The sequence below is a fragment of the Empidonax traillii genome, unplaced genomic scaffold (genome assembly GCF_003031625.1).
Source record: "Empidonax traillii isolate 1590-97213 ecotype Southwest subspecies unplaced genomic scaffold, ASM303162v1 scaffold196:size3368384, whole genome shotgun sequence".
Taxonomy (NCBI): domain Eukaryota; kingdom Metazoa; phylum Chordata; class Aves; order Passeriformes; family Tyrannidae; genus Empidonax; species Empidonax traillii.
The window spans coordinates 2019883-2039397 of record NW_020955389.1 but is presented as its reverse complement, the minus strand read 5'-3'; the positions used below and the strand labels follow the sequence as shown (position 1 = coordinate 2039397).

At 38.7% G+C, this 19515-nt stretch overlaps 1 protein-coding gene across 1 annotated transcript in view; it reads right to left on the bottom strand.

The window, feature by feature from the left end:
* Positions 1–19515, bottom strand: part of AHRR (aryl-hydrocarbon receptor repressor) — an 87002-nt gene that overhangs the window by 53795 nt on the left and 13692 nt on the right. Inside the window, exons 2-3 of the mRNA XM_027886890.1 lie at positions 13478–13549; positions 6125–6306 (exon numbers count right to left, since the gene is read on the bottom strand). Coding sequence (XP_027742691.1) covers positions 6125–6306; positions 13478–13539 — 244 coding nt within the window. The 5' untranslated portion in view covers positions 13540–13549. The remainder of the gene's footprint in view (positions 1–6124; positions 6307–13477; positions 13550–19515) is intronic.

The following is a 19515-nucleotide window of genomic DNA, read 5'->3' as shown; positions in this document are numbered from 1 at the left end:
AAAAAAAAAAAAAAAAAAAAAAAAAAAAAAAAAGAAAATATTTAATTGAAGGGGAAAAACGGGTTAGGAGGAGGAAGGGCAGCTTCCAGGAAGTCCTAGAACTGATGGTTCTTACAGCAGCAGCAATCCAAGGCACAGCAAGATGAAGGCAGTGGACCTACAGAGGGAAGACTTCCGTACACATGGAAAAATCTCAGAGGAGATATATCTAAGGGAAATAGGACCTGAATGTTCTTTCAACAAACCAATACGTAGGACATAAGTGTAAACTATTTCAGGAACAGTGAAGAATGGGAAATATAAGAACAAACAATTAAAGAAAAAAAATCTTCAACGACGAGAAGCTCACAGAAAATCTTTTTCAAAAATTAGTAAAATAAAGCACAAATGTATAAGAAGAGAAACAGAAAAGCCAAAGCATAAAATCAGATGTAGCAAGAAAGGGAAGGTTATAAAAAGCATGTTGGAAATCCGTAAACTATACAAGGCTGGGAAGACAGTTTTCTGCTGCTCAGCAGAGGGAGAGCTACAGATAATGAAAACAAAAAGTTTAGTGTTTATTGACTCTTTTTGCTTCCATCAGCTAGGATCAGATACATACAGACAAAGCACCAGGAACAAGGTTGCATCTCAGGTGCTTGCAGGAGTTTAGTTGCATCTGGTGAGACTTATTGTGCTGTATTCTGAGACTGTGGTGAAGCATACTCAGGGCTATTACCTATTACTCTATGAGAAATCATGACATTAAGAGGAGATTCTGAAAGCATGGGAAGAGGAAACCAAAGGATAGTGAGACTGCCCAGCTGAGCTTCAGTCTTGAAGAAAAATATCCAACAAACTCTTTGTAAAGACTTGAAGGTAATAAAAAGTAAAAATAGAAATCAACAGGTCTGTCAAGGATATGTTGCCATGTAAAACTAAATTAATTACCTTTTACAATGGGACAGGTGTATGGGAAGAATAGCAATTATATGTCTTCTTAACTTTAAAAGGCTATTGCTACTGTCTCACAACATCTTCATAAGTAAACTGAAAAATCTGGTTGGAAGGAGGACTAATTTTATTTAAGAAACCACACTGTGAGAGAAGTTATCAGTCATTTGCTAAAAAATGGAAGGATGAATTGCACATACCCTAGAGCAAGCTTGAAAAAAAGACAAAAGCTGAGCATGAATAATAAAGAAAATACAGCCCTTGATTAAAAAAAAAAAAAAAAAAAAAAAAAAAAAAAAAAAAAAAAAAAAAAAAAAAAAAAAAAAAAAAAAAAAAAAAAAAAAAAAAAAAAAAGGCCTGTTTTGTCTGAAGAAGAAAACAGTGAAGGAAATATGGGACAACTTCATGGCTGTAAAAGCTGAAAAATCTGAGGTGCCACAAGAAAAGGAGAGGAATTTTCTTCTACAGAAGGAGGGCTTAAACTGAAGCAGGACTGCTCCGGCTTGGATGTTAGGGATTGCCAAGGAAGGTGTGGAATCACTCATGTTGCAGATTTACAAAAGCCTTAGACAAGGACACTCAAGTTTAGGCATAGCTTATTCTTTGCTCAGGAAAGTCCATTGAAGGCCTGTTTCCTCAGATTTTGAATTCTATGTGGAAGCAGATGAACAAATTTCTCCAACTCTACTTTGTTTATAAAATTCGTTAAAATACATATATAACTTTTGTCTAAGGCAGGTCAAACAACATGTCTCCATGTTTGACTGTCACTAACTTTGCAAAGATCTGGAGTACAATTTAAATATAAGACTTACAGAAACTTTTACTATATTTATTCCCAGAGTTCATCTGTGACTCTTTACATTCCTTATTTAGTCATCCATAAATCTATCAGATTTTTAACCTTCAAAATCAAATGAAGTCTGGAAGTAAGTAAATACAGAGAAGACACTGAAGTCTGAAATAAGTACAGAGGTTCAAAATAACAGTGTGAAGGGAATTTTTGTTGGGATGACACTGTTTTCATATGTGCATGCATGTCTTTGTGTTTGCATATGTGTATGTGTGTATAAATACACATTTGTGCATGCAAAAAATGTCCAGATGGGAAAAATAACAAGCTATTGAATAAAATTATGCTTTATATAAATCATGTAGTGAAGGATTAAAAATACTACCACTTCTTGAATAATCAAAAAATTGGTCTATATACGTATACATATAATCTACGTTTGCTGTCTAAGACTGTTGTCAACAACATCAGCAATCATTTATCAGGAATGCTTATGGCTAAAAGGTTTAACATTACTGTAGGGTATGTTGAAGGCAAATTCGAGTGGCCTATTGACACAAGGTTACCTACACTAAGAACTGAAAGATCAGGAGCTTTACAACCCTGGTTGTAATTGCGTTGGCCTATCTGAATCGTCATAACTGGTTTCTTTACAGGTACTGGGAAACTTAGGTTAGCTCTCACTCTCAGAAAGGATCTGAGATGCTAAAAGAACATGGTGCTGTTCCTTTGACATTTGTTTATGAAATCATCACCTATACTAGAAGAGAACAATTTAAACAACCAACAAAAGAGACTTGGTTTAGGAGTGGAACAAGACCACCATTTTTCCATGAATGGAAAAATTGAGAAATAAGAGGTACTAAAGGATGTATTGTTGAGAGTGGTAAAGGAAGACAGACTACAATTAACGAAGATGGAATATGTCCAAGACGGAGGCCCAGCAAACTCAAGTGGTCACAGACACCACTCCACTCTCACAGGAGCCCCACCCAAGGCAAGTCTTTGTCAGGGTCAAATGACCATCTTATTTTCCTGTAGCAGTTGATGTCTCTCAGTCTAACCACTGATTCAGACCCATGCTGCTTTAGACAAGAGATCTGGTGAGATTGGAAGGTTATTGCTGCAAGCCATTTTTAAATGCTTATCAGGAAAATGCAAAATGACTAAATGCATATAGCTTGGGGGGAGTAGGACTATTAATAGAGGCTCTGCCAACTGATAACAGACATACGGAGACTCTAAAACAAGCAGACAGAAGAATTGTTCTGAAGCAAAAGGAGAACATTTCTGAGAATGAGGGAGGGAATCAACCACAACAACTTAAAATAAATCCTAGGAATACCTGTCTCAACAACCAGATCTAAAATTTGCAAAGGAACCAGGCCTTTGCTTAAACAATTTAAGTAAGATGAACTGGCCATATGCTTCAAGGTACTAACATATGATGGTTACTAAGAAGGGAATAAATGACCAACAGATATTCTCCATCCCCTGATACCCCATTCTCTACAAAATGATTTTCATACTTGAAGTCAATATGGTGAGGTCACGCCACGCTCTCCAGTTGGCTATTGATCTTGATAAATATGTTTGTGCTGCACACTGACTACTGCAGAGTAGCTACTGAAAGGACACCTAGTGGAAGTAAATGAGTGTATCTAAAAACTGCTCTGACTGTTGAAGGTGTGTAATCATAATTGCTGAACTATTACAGGTTGAATCTGCAACGTAACATATGAACTTACGTGTCAAATAGCACTACTCAAATTTTCTAAAAATCGACAAACAGTATTCTTAAAAGCACATTTTAAAAACTTGGAATTTACACTTAACTTCCTCAAAACTCAGAGAACAGTTTTTTAAACAAAAGATGCACAGTACTGTGTGTCACAGAAGATTGCACATTTCAATTGTCCTGAATCTCCACTGCATCCATTTTAGGAATATCAGATAGCCAAAAAGAACTCACTACAGACATGTTTTGCTTGATATTCAAGTCAAATTTCATCGTGGGCATCATCATTCCTTGGGTCCTCCATTGTGCCACTCTAAAATATCTTAAGCAATTCCTTCCCTTCTTGTCTTTCTCTCCTAGGAATAGAGAAACAGCCAAAGAATATAAATTGTACACATTTGAGCTAATTTTACTCTTCTTTTTCTTTGTTCATCCAACTTTACAGTCTTGCTTGTGTTTATCCCAAACCCCTTAATATGTACTAATGCCCTTGTGACCAGGAGATGCCCACATCAGAAAGCTCTATTCCAAATGGAGTCATGCTGGTCTCATGCAGAGAGGGATTATAACCTTCCTGTGTAGTGACATGCTGCCTCTGGGCAAACAGACTAAAATCCACGCTTGGTTTTCTTGTTTATGTCAACATATCATATTACAGGCATGGAACAATTTGCTGACCACTGTCCCCCTTCGATTATTGTTTTTATGTTCTCTTTTCTAGGTTTCTCATTTCTATTGAATACCAGTTTCTTCGTATTAATTTTCCCTGAGTGAATTAGTGCAGATTTACTAGGCTTTTTTTCCAGAAATTTTTTTTTATCCAATTTTATAACATCTCTGTATGCCACTGGTCTGTTCTCTGTCCTCTGTTTATGACAGCTCCCAAAGTGCCATCCTTTGATTTAAAAAGCCACAAACAAACTATTTTGGCTCTTCTATCCTCTTTCACCACAACAAAGATTGAAACACTGGGATGGATATTTTTTGTTTGCTTTTTTAGGTGACTTCCTACCAAAGTTTTTGCTTAAAAAACACAGATTTTGCCGCAGTTCTCCACAACTACAAGGAAGATCGTGATGCCTATGAAGGATGCGGCAGCTTCTGCCCTTATCCGAACATTAGCAACCCTTCCTCGCACAGCTCTGTTTCCACAGCTCACCTCTTCTCCACTTCACCCGTCTGAAGATCCAGCCTGCTCTCATCTTAAAATGGCATGTAGTTTCCTTCCTTTACTATAAACAATGCTAACTGTAACCTTAGTTTCGTGATGTAAACATTTAAAAATAAGAATGAAGGGAACACAAACGATGTGTTCAATTAGTTAATTTGGGGATTAAATTAAATGAAATCTCGCAAAACATGGAACACGGAACATTTCAGCATAATGAAGTCTGGCTTTACTTGTTTTCCTTTTATCTCATCTCTTTAAAAAAAGGAAACTGTCCATCTGAGAAACTGTGGAAGAAGAGTAGTAAAGGCAGATGAATTGCTTGTGAATCCGAGAGAAATGAAAGTAAAGCTCAGAGGAAGGTACCATAACACTCAGGTATGTGCTCAAAGGGAAAGAGAGGCACTCTAATCTGCAGGATGCTGGAGGCTGGGCAACCAGCTGCCACAGTTGACATGAGAGGCTCCTGCTATCAATGTCAAATCCGGCGATGATGTCAGCTTGTAAAATACCCTGTAGCCTGCCAAAGTCTCTTCAACCTGGCATTTCTTTTATAATAAAATATATTTTAAAAGCAAGAAACCAACTAATAGATATTATTCTCCAGTCAAAGCCAAAAAATATATATACACTGTGCATAATAAAGAATAGTAATAGGAAGACGTAGCAAGGGGTAATAAAGGAAAAATAACGTCCACAGAAAAAAGACCTCTGTTTATCTTTGCAGTCTACTATAAATTTTGGTCAACTATACTCCTTCAAATGGACATATTTTTCTGTTTTAAAAAACAATTCTAGAGAATATTTTCATGGTTAAATGAATCTAGATTTTGCTCTTGTGAACTCTTCAGCAACAGAAGAAACTCAAACTGTCTTCAAATTTGGAAGAATTCTTTTTATGTGCATCTGAAAATGCACATTTGGCTTTCATTGTGTTGTGTGCAAGACACCTACAAAACCAAAGTGTAGCCTCGCACAGCTTCAATCAACACTTTAAACTTTGAACCTTCCTTATCCTAAAAGATGGTGAGCATTTTCACTTTTCAAGCAAACCCATTTCCTTCTGGCATACAACAAACATAAGCAATACAGGAGTTGCTTGACTTTCACATCATACTTAAACAGGCATTTTGAAAATGCATCATTGACAGCTTCAAATAGGGAGTTCAAAGTATCTACAGGTATTACATCTGTCCCAAGCTTCTTAGCCAATTTAGTGATTTTCAAGTGGCTTTTTCCCATTTCCTAAAGCCTACCGAGAAAAGATGGGTGTTTTCCCATGATTTAATGAAAAACACACAAACGCCATAGGAAAAAATGCACAAAACTTCCAACGCAACATCTCATGCACAAAGTAAATTCAACAACAGATTTTTTTTCCATGTCTTTATCACTATAATACTACTTATCACTTTTACTCAGGTTTAGTACAAAGCAACAATAAAATAGAGAGGCACTTTTAATGGGATGTTGATATCTTAAGGAAACCTACCTTGAAAGAAACTTTTGACTCGGAGATAGCTGACACTTAGGCGCAAGACGGAAAGTTTGTCCAGCTTTGATACAATGTCAGGTGGAAAAGGCAGGAGGCTGGCCAGATGGTCCAGTTCCGCGTTCAGACGGTCCCTGTGTCTCTTCGAAGGATTCGATTTTTCATTCCCGACTGCAGGCCTTCTGTGGTGGAGAACACATTTTCGATTACCTGTTTTACTTCCAGGCAGTACAATCAGAGACTGAGATGTTGTATGCAATTAGTTGATAACAGGAATACTTCACTTAGCTTTTATGGAAATCTTTTAAAGTTTCTGTCTCCTGCCAAAAAGAGATTTACTATTCTGCAATTGCCATTCTCACATTTACCTTCCTACATCAGATATAACAAAGATAAGAATTTGGTTTATGTCTTAAGAACATTGATATTCTTTGCAAAAGACATGGACATTGGCTTCTCTTTTCCCATTTGCCCAGTGAAAAACAAATGCTATCTCTTGCTCAGGACCCTCTCACCTTAGGGGAGTGGGTACTATCTTCCTGTTCTAGTCAATACCAGGAAAAACAATTTCTCTTCTATGTTGTACAAATAAGGGGCTGACCAGCAGGGGAAAATTATCGTGACTAATGCATGAACCCATTTAATACCTACTGTATTCATCCAAAGCATCTTAGTTCCTTCCATTTAATGACTCAAAGTTAACCTGTGGGTCAGGAGATAACTAAGAAAAGAGCCTGTCTTTAGACATGATTTTAAAAAGTATGGGAGGCAAGGTAAAGAGCCGTTCTTTCCTCAAGCTCAAAAATCCTGTGTACATTCTCACACTTACCTTCCTACATCAGAAATAACAAAGATAAGAATTTGAATTCTTATCTCTTAAGAACAGTGATATTCCTTGCGAAACATAAAGATTTATGTTATTCAGTTTCCTAGGCCAAGCGCTCCTAGTCCATCCCCATTTTGTGTTCCTCCCATTCAATGTACAGTGCTAGATAACTTAGAAAAGCTGTTGTGAAAACTCATTAAGATGAAATTCATCACAAATGAGGAACCTCAATTTTGGAGTGTCCACTGATGTTCTCACAGAACACATAAAATATTATTCTCAAGAGGAAGAAAAGGAAAAGCTGGTCTACTTGGAATCAGAAATGGGAACATTATTTCCAGCATGACAGTGAGAGGTGCTCAGTGCTGAAGCACAGACATATACTAAACAAGAAGACCTGAGTGAAAGTTTGGGAGGGTGGTTCCTTTCAGCTGGACCCAGCAGCAGCCAAATGCCACAGAACACTGGAGCTCTAAGGTACACTGATCCATGATCTCAGAAGGAGTGCAGCAGCCCAGTGCTCTAGGTGACCTGGCATCTCCCAGGAACTTTGTGCTCTGTCAGCTGAATCTCCACTCTGGTAATGCCCATGTTCAAGTTCTTACTGTAGCACACTGATATGTTCCTCCTGAGGCACCTTCTCCTAAATAAGAGATGTTGATACAAAAATCAAGGAGGGAAGGATGGAAAAATACTTAAGCATTGGAAACGGTAGGCAAGAAAAATATGGCTGTGCTAATAGTTTCCACTTCCACCTCACTAAAGCCAAGGATCATAATGTTATGTAGCTAGCTGGCACTCCAGTGGAGTATGAGAGTAAAACTAATTATTTGCTGCACTTTACTACTGCGTTTCCATGCTTCACACATTTACTGCATTCTTTAATCATAGTTTTCATTTTGAGCATTAGTATTCACAAAGTGGCTAATGTTTTAAATTACAAAAGTATTAATTTATCATAACCAAGATTCTAAAAAAATGTTCATATTAGTAAATCACGTAATTAGTAAAACAAAAATCAATGTTTTGTATGTGTGATTGCTGCTAATTGAAAACCTCTTAAAGTAAATTAGTCATGAAAAATTCATTACTACTTTTGAGAGTCTCACTTCATTTTAAGAGCACAACACCAATGGACAGAGTAAATGAAAAAAAAATATTTGAGGTATGTGTCAGTGAATATGTAGCTAATTTCTGGTTTTTCATTCAAAATTGCTAATACTGAAATGTGGCTCTTCAATAACTTTATGAGTTGCTCTCAAAGACATGGAGAAGACTTCGTTGATTTGGATCAATGAACAACTTCACAACTAGAGAGCAAATATGCAACAAATAAAGTAAGCAACAAAGACTGAATACTTTTTTTTACTTTTTCGGAGCTAACCATTTTTTCATTATACCCTGAAGCTCAGCCATCCTATGACACCAGAATGATGTCTGACCTGGGAGAGCAGTAATACTGTGGGAGTATAGCCTACAGCTGAGCAAAAGCTAAAGAACATAAGTTTTTGCTAATTGGCCTTTACATCTGACAAACCAGCTGAAGCAAGGAAGCAATTTAGGACAGAAAAAAAAATAATTTTAATAAGGAAAATTAAACTGATGAGTTTTAAAGGTAAAAATTTTCAAGAGTAATATGGGATAGAAATAGAAATTGTTCAAGCCTATTTACCACATAAAATAGTGACTGCTTTATGCCAGAGAGGAATGGTTTGAGACAATTAGGTGGGCTGCCTTTGTACTGCCTGAAAGAAATAGTTTTCTGGAGACTGCAGGGAATGGTACAAAAAGACCACGGGAGAAAGTTCAGGACAAAACTTTCCTGAAAACTCAAGGAAATGATTCAGTAAGGGAGTGAATCCAAACAAACAGGGGGTTGATGTAAATGGTAATTAGGTTCCAAGTGGATGCAATTTAAAACAATGCAAGTGAGTTCCATGGAAAGGCTAGCTTAGCTTAGCTACCCGTAAACAGAAAGGGGCAGGCAGGGAAATTTTTCAGTGGGCTGCTTTGAGGTAAATGGAAATTCTGGCCTTTATTTTGGGCTGAAAGTAGATGGTGCATGTGTTTGTGTTAAACTCGGGATTGTAAAACTGTAAACAGAGAGGTAGCACTCACTCCGATACCACATTTACTCTGCTTTCCATACAACACTAGTGCAGTAGAGTAGCACATGTAATTAAAACAACAAAGCTGGTTTTCCCTTCTTTGCATTGTTAAACTGCCCAAATTCTGCTCTGCAGTAACAAGTACTTGTACCTGCACAGAACACGCATTACCAGTCCCCGTGTGGTGGGAGCTGAGCGTGGCAGCTGGTGCAGAGGACATTTTCTGTTTCGGTGGTACACAAGGCATTGAGCCATTTGCGCATTAATGATTCAGTGTGCCCATGACACACAGACCGCCTCTAGTGTAAACCAGTTTGGTGAGCTCGCAGAGGAATTTCCTGCAACTGCAGCTCTGTCTGCTGTTCCCTACCCTCTGCGGGAGCCCTACCCTGTTAACGAAAAGTTCGCTCTGAGTAAGTTTTTTAAGTATGTCAAAGCGTTAAACCTGCAGATGATCTGAACTGAGAAAAATCTAACCATTTATTGTGACAGCATAGTTTTAGTAGGAAGGGAAAGGGAAGAGAGAGAGTAGGAGATGCAACAGATTGACTAAATGCAAAGTAAAAGCAAGATGGTGATCATGAACATACTGACCAGCACCCACAGCCACTTAGCTGTGCTTGGACATTGCACAGAAATCCTGGCAGTGAAAGCTGTGTATGTGCATGTGGTCGTCATCTCCTACAACCAAAAGGACTTGAATGAGAGAAAGCTGTTTGAGGGAAAGGGGGTCCTTTGCCACCTTCAGTCTCTTCTGCTTCTTCACAGCAAGGAAAGGCAAAAGCAGAACTAATGGTCAAGAAGATGCCACACTGGCAGAGTAGATGAGAGGTGGGATAGTGTGATATCAAGTAAGAGGAAGGGCTATGCCACAGAGGGCCTTAAAATGAGAATTAGGAAGCTGGAGAGAGCTGCACCTCCCAAGGTGTCTGTTTACCCTGTCACAAGTACGGTTCTGATTGAAGTGGGCAGTATGGACTCTATAGATAAACTCAGAGCTTGGGCAGCTGTACCTTGTCTTTAAAGAGCCATTAAATATTACAAGAAAGGTTTTGTGAAGGGAAAGGGTTTTACAAGATGCCAGGGCTTGAGATGAAGAAGTTCTCAAATGGTAACTGTCCTGAAGCATTGCCTTAGCATTTCTAAGTATTCATTTCAGCACAGTGATTTTAGCTTGAGGTTAAAAAACAAGATCTCTTTAATTTCCAGATACTTGAATTACCAGTAAAACGTTAGATTTCCACAGGAAATAAACACTTGGTAGAGAATGTTTCCTTTAGTCAAAATGCCGGCTGTCTGGCTGAAAAGCATATCTCATGGAAAATTTTTCAATCAGTCTGAGCTCCAGGTGTTTGAACTGTGTCCCTAAAAGCCAAAATTTCTTAGTGTAGACCACATCTAATGGGGCTCATTTGGAAGTGTTCTGGGGCAAACCAGTAGGTGTTTTAAAATTTATTTGCATGTGTAAAAGTAGAACTTGAATCTGAGGTATCGTCTCAAAAATGGCAGCCTAAAGAAGATAGTTCTGCTAGTTTTGTCTAAAGAGAAACATATTAGTTCCTCCTAGTAAAACAAATTTTCCACACATTCTTCCACAGTCTTGTGGCTCTCTGCATTTTCTTGTGGAGCTTCGTCATACATTTTCATCACTGTTCTGTAAAACTACTTCAGAATAGAATTTCTGTGCCTGACAAATATTAATGAACATAATGAAAAATACTGTTCTGTGATATCATGGATTAAAAACCAGCTGCAGGATCAGCACCTAGACTGATCACAAAAAGCTGATACAGAGTCAGAGAGTCAGCCTCCTGGGATGAACTGAGTATGGGTAAATATAAACATCCCAGTTGTTCTGCAGAAGGGAAAGCTGCACCTCACATCTTCTAAATCCTGATCTTTGAAAGGACTAATCCATGAATCCCTACTGAAATCCAACTATCCTGCTCACACTGAGGCATCTGAGCTCACTTATTCTTTTGTCAAGAGAAAGTTAAATTCTAGAGATTATTCACATTTAAAAGAGAGGAATCATCACTAGAACTGGCCAAAGAATATCCATCCATTTTTGTTCCTGTGAAAAATTAGATTTTACAACTGAACAATACTCATCCCAAAACAGGTGGCAATATCTACTTTGATTCATTATTAGAATGACAGGTGGAAAGTAGAACAAGGCTGTGGAGAATGTGCTATGCTATGAAATCAAACAGGAGAAAAAAGCTCTAACAAAGATTGTATGACATGGGTCAAAATCATGCTTAAATATGCTGCTCAATTAGTAGGCTTCAGATACCCTTCTAAACTCAAGATAAATTATTCAAGGTAGCGTAACAGTAAGGATATCCTGGAGTCTCCAGATGTCATTAAAACTAGTAGGACTGAAGGACACAGACTGTGAAAGGAGTTCTATCTAGTTGGTCTGGGGCATTCAGAGCCTCTTTAGATGAGAGTAAATCCCTGAGTGAGGGAATAAGCACAGGAAAGGCTTACCAGTGACTAAGCCCACAAACAGATAAAGTTTGAGGAAGAGAGCAGTGTTGTTAGGAACTGAGAAATCATCCTCAGCAAGTGGTAACTAACCACAGAAAACAGACTGCTGTTTCCAGTGGGGGAGCTCAGTATTCTAATAATCCAAATATTTTCCTTTGTTTCAACCAAAACCATGTTACTTAATCAAAACTGTCTATGGTCTAGCTTGATAAGCTCATGCTCAGGTACCTGCATTGCAATGTCATTGCAAAGCTATTTTCAAAGTAGCATTACTTGCAGTGGTTCCCCAGACAGAAACTTGGTTATGTCAAAGTGAATGAGAATTTGCTTCTGAGTTTATTGAAGTCAGAACTTCAAAAAAGGCTAATGAGGTCATTTCCATCATTTGTTAGCAGGTAGTTTTCTTAGCCATTGCATTTATCTGGAAGTCATCTTTGAGAAAAGTTCTAGCTAGCATGTAAACTCTAAACATAAATCTTAATGTTTATCAAAGCAACTGAAACTTTCCTTCCTTACAAAAGTAAAGATCCATAAAGGATCATTTTCACAGAGGTGATTTCACGTACTGGACTGGTTCCACACCTCATGCAGTTGTTATAAAATTAAATAAATGCAGTTGTTATAAAATTAAATATCCACATCTATACTTTAAGAGTAGTGCAGAAATCTTACATACATTTTGGATTCAACACTCAGGATTTTTGCAGGAAGAACCATTTTCTTATGTCATTATCTTTGTCTATTGAAATTGTCACCTATGATATATTTTGCAATAAATGAAATATTTTTTTAAGTGGGAAGAAGAAGTGGTTCATGAGCAAATATTGCTCAAAATCCAAACAGTATCAACAGATGTCATTGAAACATTCAGAGAAACTCCCCTTTGACTGTAGACCAATATATACAATTTTAAGCCAAGTGGGTTATTTTTAGAAGTTCTGAACAACTGAAAATAGGGAAATCTATTTTAGTTACCTTCTCATCCTTAAATTGTCTGTGAAGGCCACCAGTGCCAGTTCATAATTTTAACACAGTAAAAATGTGTGTTTCATAATCATAGAATCAAATGTAACACAGAAGATGTGGGATGATTATATTAAAAGCTTCATTTCACAGACCAGTTTATGGCATCTGGAAATCATTTTACATTTGAGTGATAGCAACCTTTTTTCCCCTCCCATTTCAAGCATCTTATAGCAACGAATTCCCATTGCATTTTTTCTTCTTCTGTTTTGCCTTCACACGTGCAATTCCTCTCTCCCATTTTTTTCCTTGTGAAAGTGATCCCATAGTAAATAGTGGTTTGAAAATTATGTGTTCTTTAAGCAAAAAGTGAATCACCAGTCTGCCCTTTCAGTTGACTGAACTGACCCACTTTCTGGGCTCGCACATGTTGGACCTAGTGATGCCCCAAGCAAGGCTAAGCCAAGGAAAGGGGAAGGGGGGAGTGCAGTGCCAACACACCGGTGCCACTCGACACACAGCTTCTCAGAAAGCTCCTTGAACAGGCATCAGGGAGCACAGAAGCACAAAGGTGGCAGCCACCTCTCCAGCCCATTGCCCAGCTGACATTTAATTCATCAGTATCTTCCGCCTATGAAAAGGCACTCCCTCTGCACTCCTCACAGCAGTGTGTTCTGCAGTGCACTGCAGTACGGTGTCTGCAGTACACACCACAACCGACACTGGCCTCCTCTTGGCATACCCACAAGTGGGCGAGGATGGTTGGACCCATGCTTGGCATCCTTTTGGGTGACAGTCTTAACCATGAAGAGCCAGCCTCCCAAACAAGGTTTTCTCACTAGAGAGAAAGAGATTAGGTCTATCCTGCATCAGCACACCATGGCAGGAAGGAAACTCTTACTCTACCTCATTTCTAGCATGTATATTTGGAGGGAGATGCCCCCAATGAATATGATACTTAACTGTTTCTGAATGGGTTTCCTCCTTTTTCTCCCAGCATATAGGCATTCCCCTGGAGGAATCATTGTTCTGAAACTGAAAAACAAAAGAAATAGGTTTCTTAGTTTAGACGTTTCTGTGTTTCATAATGCTGGACAAAATTACTGGACCATGACAGTTCAACCAAGGAAGATGTTTGTTCCTTGAGTGTGACATTCAACAACACTAAGACGCATGGTGGCATTAGTTAAGATAGAAGCTTAAGGCTAATTCCAATTTCCTACCCTAATAATATTAGAATATTGATGTTTATTTTCAATTTTCATTTTTTCAAATTAAGCATACTACACATGATATAAAATGGGTATAAAATACATCCTGCTCACTGGATGTCCAAACTTTTTTTCCATTCCAGGCTCAGTTTTAAATTCAGCTAAACAAATAAGAATGAATAATACTACCCGCCATCTGCGGGGACAATTTCACAGCTTTTAAAATACACTGGGATTTTCTTTCCATTACTGGCATTGTAAGTAGTAGGATGCAATTATTCAAATCAGCATTTTTCCAGGTTCTCAGATCCTCACTTTTAAAGACTGGAAATATATCTGTCGGCAGCTCAAGATGTGACACGTTGTTTTGGTTAGCAGTAGGACCCAAGGCAGTGCTGATGGAGGTGACAATTTTCAGACAAAAGTTAGCCCTATTATTGATCTATTTGAGCATGCTAGACTTAGAGGCATTGCAAGCTCAGAAACAAGTCTTTGCATTCAGTCTGTTTTAATCTTCCAGAGATTAGCTGAATATTGAAGTCTCTTGTTTTTCCATCTGAAAGAATATTTTAGTCATGCTGAGTGCTGTTCAACAGTGGGTTCACTCTGCCGGAGAGGTTAGTGTATCTCAAGAGTGTAAGATGTAAAATTAAGGGAAACTTCTATGTCACTGAATCAATCCCATGCTGCTGAAGACAGATCTGTCATGTAATGCGAATCATAAACTTACTGAACTTGATTTAGAAACTGTTTAGAAGAGCCTTCTTTTTCACTGAAAGATAGTTTTCTGATAACTAGAAAGCTTTCGCCTTCCAGCTTAAATTTGTTCATGGTCATTTTATGCCCATTTGTTCTTCTGCCAACATTGTCTTTTAGTTTAAATAGCTCTTCCTCCTCCTTTGTGTTTACTCATTGGCATATTTTTAAATATCAGTCATATCTGCAGTCAGCCTTCATTTTTCTATTCTGGGACAACCCAAACTCTTTTATTTCCCTCTCATGTTACAAACTCCTTATTCTTCCTATCATCTTAGGAGTCTTTGTTTTCTCATTTCAGTCAATCTGTCTAAAACATGGATAAACAGAATCATGCACAGTATATTAAGTGAAATCTGAAAGTATTTCATACATGCATATACCTATATATATATATGTATATATATATATATATCTATCTCTCTATATATGTATATATATATATATATATATATATACAGAGTTATTGACAAATCATTTATTCTTTATGGGAATTATCTCACTTGATATTCGTGTGTCTATTTCCATTTCTAGGGCCATTATCAAATTCATGGCTCACAGTCATCCTGTTGTCATCTAATATACAGAGTCCATATTCATGTATAATTTCCAACAAATAAATGCATGGTTTATAGGGAAATGTGCTCAGGTGCCTAGCCATCCCAATCATACAACTAATCTCCAGTTTAGTTTTTGCTGTGTGAGAACTGCGTCCTCCTTTGTGTTGATGACACAGCTTTGAGATTGGCTCAGCTGGTCAGAGCATGGTGCTAAGAGCACCAAAGTCATGGGTTTGATCCCTGTATGGCCCATTCACTCAAAAGCTGGACTTGATCCCTGTGGGTCCCTTCCAACTCAGAATGTTCTGTGAAACAAAGTTTATAAGTATACATCTGGTTTAATATGAAATGTCATAGTAAAAATGTAATTGTCTCCAAACTGATAGCTGATGAACTCTGCTGTTAGTTTCCCTCCTTACCAGCCATTTTCCTTTCAGCACATTCTGTTTACCCAGTTCCTTCTCCTGACCCTTCAATTCTTTACTAGTCGTCAGCATCCCTCTCCAAATTGAGATAGCTAAGGTCTACTGTATTTCCCTATACTATTTCCCTATCTACACATTTAATTATTGTGTCAACAAATAGCTATCAGGTTACCACATCAAAATAATTTAAGTCAACATTCCATTTTTACTCCATTACACAACTAACCACAGCTGTTAATGGTTCTTTCCTTGAGAATTCATCCTGAAAAGATGCATAGGATAGAGATCAGACAAGTTGCCTTCTCTCAATTGTAGCTTATGGTGGAAACACCAGTTATTCTCCAACTGGTGCAGTGTCAGGCATAAAGTTCTTCCAGAAATAAACAAAACTATTTTTTCACTATTACTGAAATAATTTCATGTGACATCAGATTGCTGAACCTCCTGTCCAGAGTCAATGACAGATATGAAACAGTGCAATAAATATTATTCCAGGTTAAGAAAGTTTTATCCCACGGACTTTGCTAGTCTAATCTGCTAGCTCCTTTTTTGTTTTGTTTTTTTTTTTTACAGTTTGACAATTTTTAAGATTACATCTATCCTCATGGATTTCTTACTTCAGCGGGAAGCTAAAATGGTGCGAAGATGCCAAAAGAATTGCTTCCATTCCTTGTGAGACCTTACATTAAAAGGTATTTTCTTTATATTTTTGGTGGATTGAAACTGTCTGGATGCCAGGTACCCACCAAAGCCACTTTATCACTTCCCTCCTCAGCAGCACAAGGGAGAGAAAATATAACAGCAGACTTGTGGGTTGACATCAGGACGGGCAGTTACCTTCACGGGCAAAACAGACTCAGCTGGGGGAAATTAGTTTAATATCTTACCAACCAAATCAGAGCAGGGTAATGAGAAATAAACCCAAATCTCAAAAATATCTTCCCCCTACACCTCCCTTCCTCCTGGGCTCAACTCCCTGTTTTCTCTACCTCCTCCCTCCACAGCAGCAAAGGGGGATGGGAATGGGGGCTGTGGTCACTTCATTGCACTGTCTCTGCCTTCTTCCTCCCATGAACTTCTCCAGCGTGAGTCCTTCCCACGGGCTGCAGTTCTCCACGGGTTGCTCCAGCATGGGTCCCTCCCATGGGGTACAGTCCTTCAGGAACAGGCTGCTCCAAAATGGGTGCTCTGCAGGATCACAAGTCCTGCCAAAAAACCCTCTCCAGCGTGGACTCCTCTCTTCACAGGTCCTGTTAGGAGCCAGATACAGTGAAGCGTTCCCATGGTGTCACAGGCTCCTTCCCCTCCTCCAGAGTGGGGTCCTCCTTAGGCTGCAGGGGCACAGCCTGCCTCACCATGGTCTTCAGCATGGGCTGCAGGGGAATCTCTGCCCCAGCACCTGGAACATCTCCTGTCCCTCCCTCTTCACTGACCTTGGTATCTGCAGGGCTGTTGCTCTCACATATTCCTCTCTCTGACTGCAGTTGCAGCTGTGCAGATCTTTTCCCCCTTCTTAGATAAGTTATTCCAGAGGTACTGCCCTTGGCGAGCACTAGGTCTGTCCTGGACCTGTCAGACATAGGGAAAGCTTCTGGAAGCTTCTTACAGAACTCACTCCCAAAGCCTTACCACACAAACCCAACACAATATTGTAATACTTTTGTGTTCTGAGTCCTTCCTGTCCATAATATCAATCTATGACTCATAGTTCTTGTTTCAAAACAGTGTCACATGCTAGACTTCCCTTCTCTTGCCTTCATGAGCAAAATTAAAAGGAGAGGAAAGGCTTGGAAAGCATAATTCATCTGAAAACTGAAAATTAAGATTTCATTTGATTTCCCAAAAGGGCTACTTTGTCTTATACCCCATTCTGAGATTTAAACTTTGTTTTAAACTCTTTGTTTTAAACTCACCATTCTGGGTGAGTTTATTAATACGTGACAGCAAATAGAAATAAATACAAAGACCTCAGAATTCAAACTGAAAACAAGGAAACAAATAGCAAACAATACGAGCTAGAATTTATGATGTGCAAAATTCTGGTTAGGAAAGATAAAGGCCCAAAGGAAAATTCACAAGTTACATCACTAAAGACAAAAGATAGTGTGCTTTTTAGAAGAGTATTATAAAGAAAATAATTCTAAAACATGTGTACAGTTCTTATTAGGTGGGGATGGCTCTATGTTAGAACTGCATAAAAGACAATAGGATAAATCAATATATTTCTTTCTAGTCTCTGAAAAGAAGGGGAATCATGAACTCCCATCAAACAAGAATAAACCATACGCTCTTCAGGCTTTTGACAGGAACTTTCTACAGAATCAGGACGAGGGGTTACCACAGCGACACGGTATGAAGCACTGCCCCAGCTACTGAACACCAGCGTCCTAGATACGCATACAGCCAAGAGGTGCTTCTGCCACCACCGCTAACGCCAACAGTGGCACGCAGTTAAAAAGAGTCCGAGAATGCATGTATGGGAAGAAAGTCAGAAGGTTCATGGCAAATGGTCTTAAAAATACATCTGAAAACAGCACTTGAATTTGTTGAGCTGCACAGATCCATAAACCAAGAAAACATGCATTTTAAAAACTGAAGAAGAGCATGTATTCCCTGTCCTACCCGGACACCTTTTCTGATCGCCTGTGAGCTCTGCTCTCCACCAGTGGGACAGAACAGCCCATCTCCACCACTGGGGGAGGCTGAGGGCTCCTTCCCCTGCCAGCCCACCGGTCTCACGTGTGAATGAGAAACAGGAAGAAGTTGGGTGGACAGCATTCAGCTGCTCAGAACAATTGTGCTCTTTTGATTCTCCTTCTCCCTTTAACACTCACGAGTTCTCACATTGTCTCCATGTGTTTGAGACAGGATGAAGACAAACCCGAAGCAGCAACCTTCCACCACTCCAGCCGCAGGAAAGGGGGCTTACAAGCTTGAGGAGTTTCAGGAGGAGGAAAGGGCAGATGTGGGCCATAATCATTCACTTCTGTCAGATGCTTTTAATCACTGCTGACATTAAGTCGCAATTAATCTCTGAACACTGGGGAAAGCCAAAGGACTGAAAGACAGCTGCTATATAATAATCTTCAGAGAAGGGAAAATTAATAACTATCCAGCTAAGACTGACATCCATCCTAAGCAAAATTCCAGAAAAGTTGATAAGAAAAATTAATGACATCACTTAGCAGAATTCTACGGAATATCATGCTCTTTGGAGCGAAACTAGCTCACTGAGAGGTTATCACCTCTAGCTGACATACGAATTCACTTGTATTAATAAGTAATTTAGGTTAGCAGCACAACATTCTGCTTTTAAAAGCCACAATGAAGTATTACAGTGCACAGTTTCAACAGGTATATAATCTGTCAAGTGACAGATTTAAAAAAAATGCAAACACTTACATCTCAGAATAGGGAATGAAAGTCATTGTTGCTGGATAGGGACTGCATCCTGAAACGCGAGTGATTCTTGGAAGGAATTAGGGATCAAAGTGAAAAATGAATACAATTCATAGCCTGAGCTGCCAGGGAGGAGCTGCTGCACAGGCAACTAATGCAGTTGCCGACCTAAGTAAAGTGATTTTACCTCTGTTTACAGATGTGATGAGACTGATGCTGGAACAGTGTGTACAGTTCCCATGTAAGTGTTTTTCAAATAATGTTAGAAATTGGAAAGGGTGAAGAAAGAAGCTAAAATAAATACTTGCAGGCTGAAGAATTTGCCTTGCGTAGAAAAAAGATTTAGGTGACTTGAGTAAAGCGAAGTACTTTCAGGGGAATATATAACTGCTGAATTATTTTAACCTGAAACAGAGCAAGCACTTGGAAAGTGAAGCTGAAGCCAGACACATCCAAAGAATAAATAAAGCATTAATCGGTAACATTATGAGCATTTAAGCTCTGGGATGAGGTACAAAGCATTTAATGGAAACTGTTGTCTTGAAACCATGATTAGATGTCTTTTTGTAATTTGCACTTTATCCTAACAGAAGTTATGCATAAATTAAATTGAAGCAGTTGAAATATAAGAATATTTGGTAGCTTTGGTA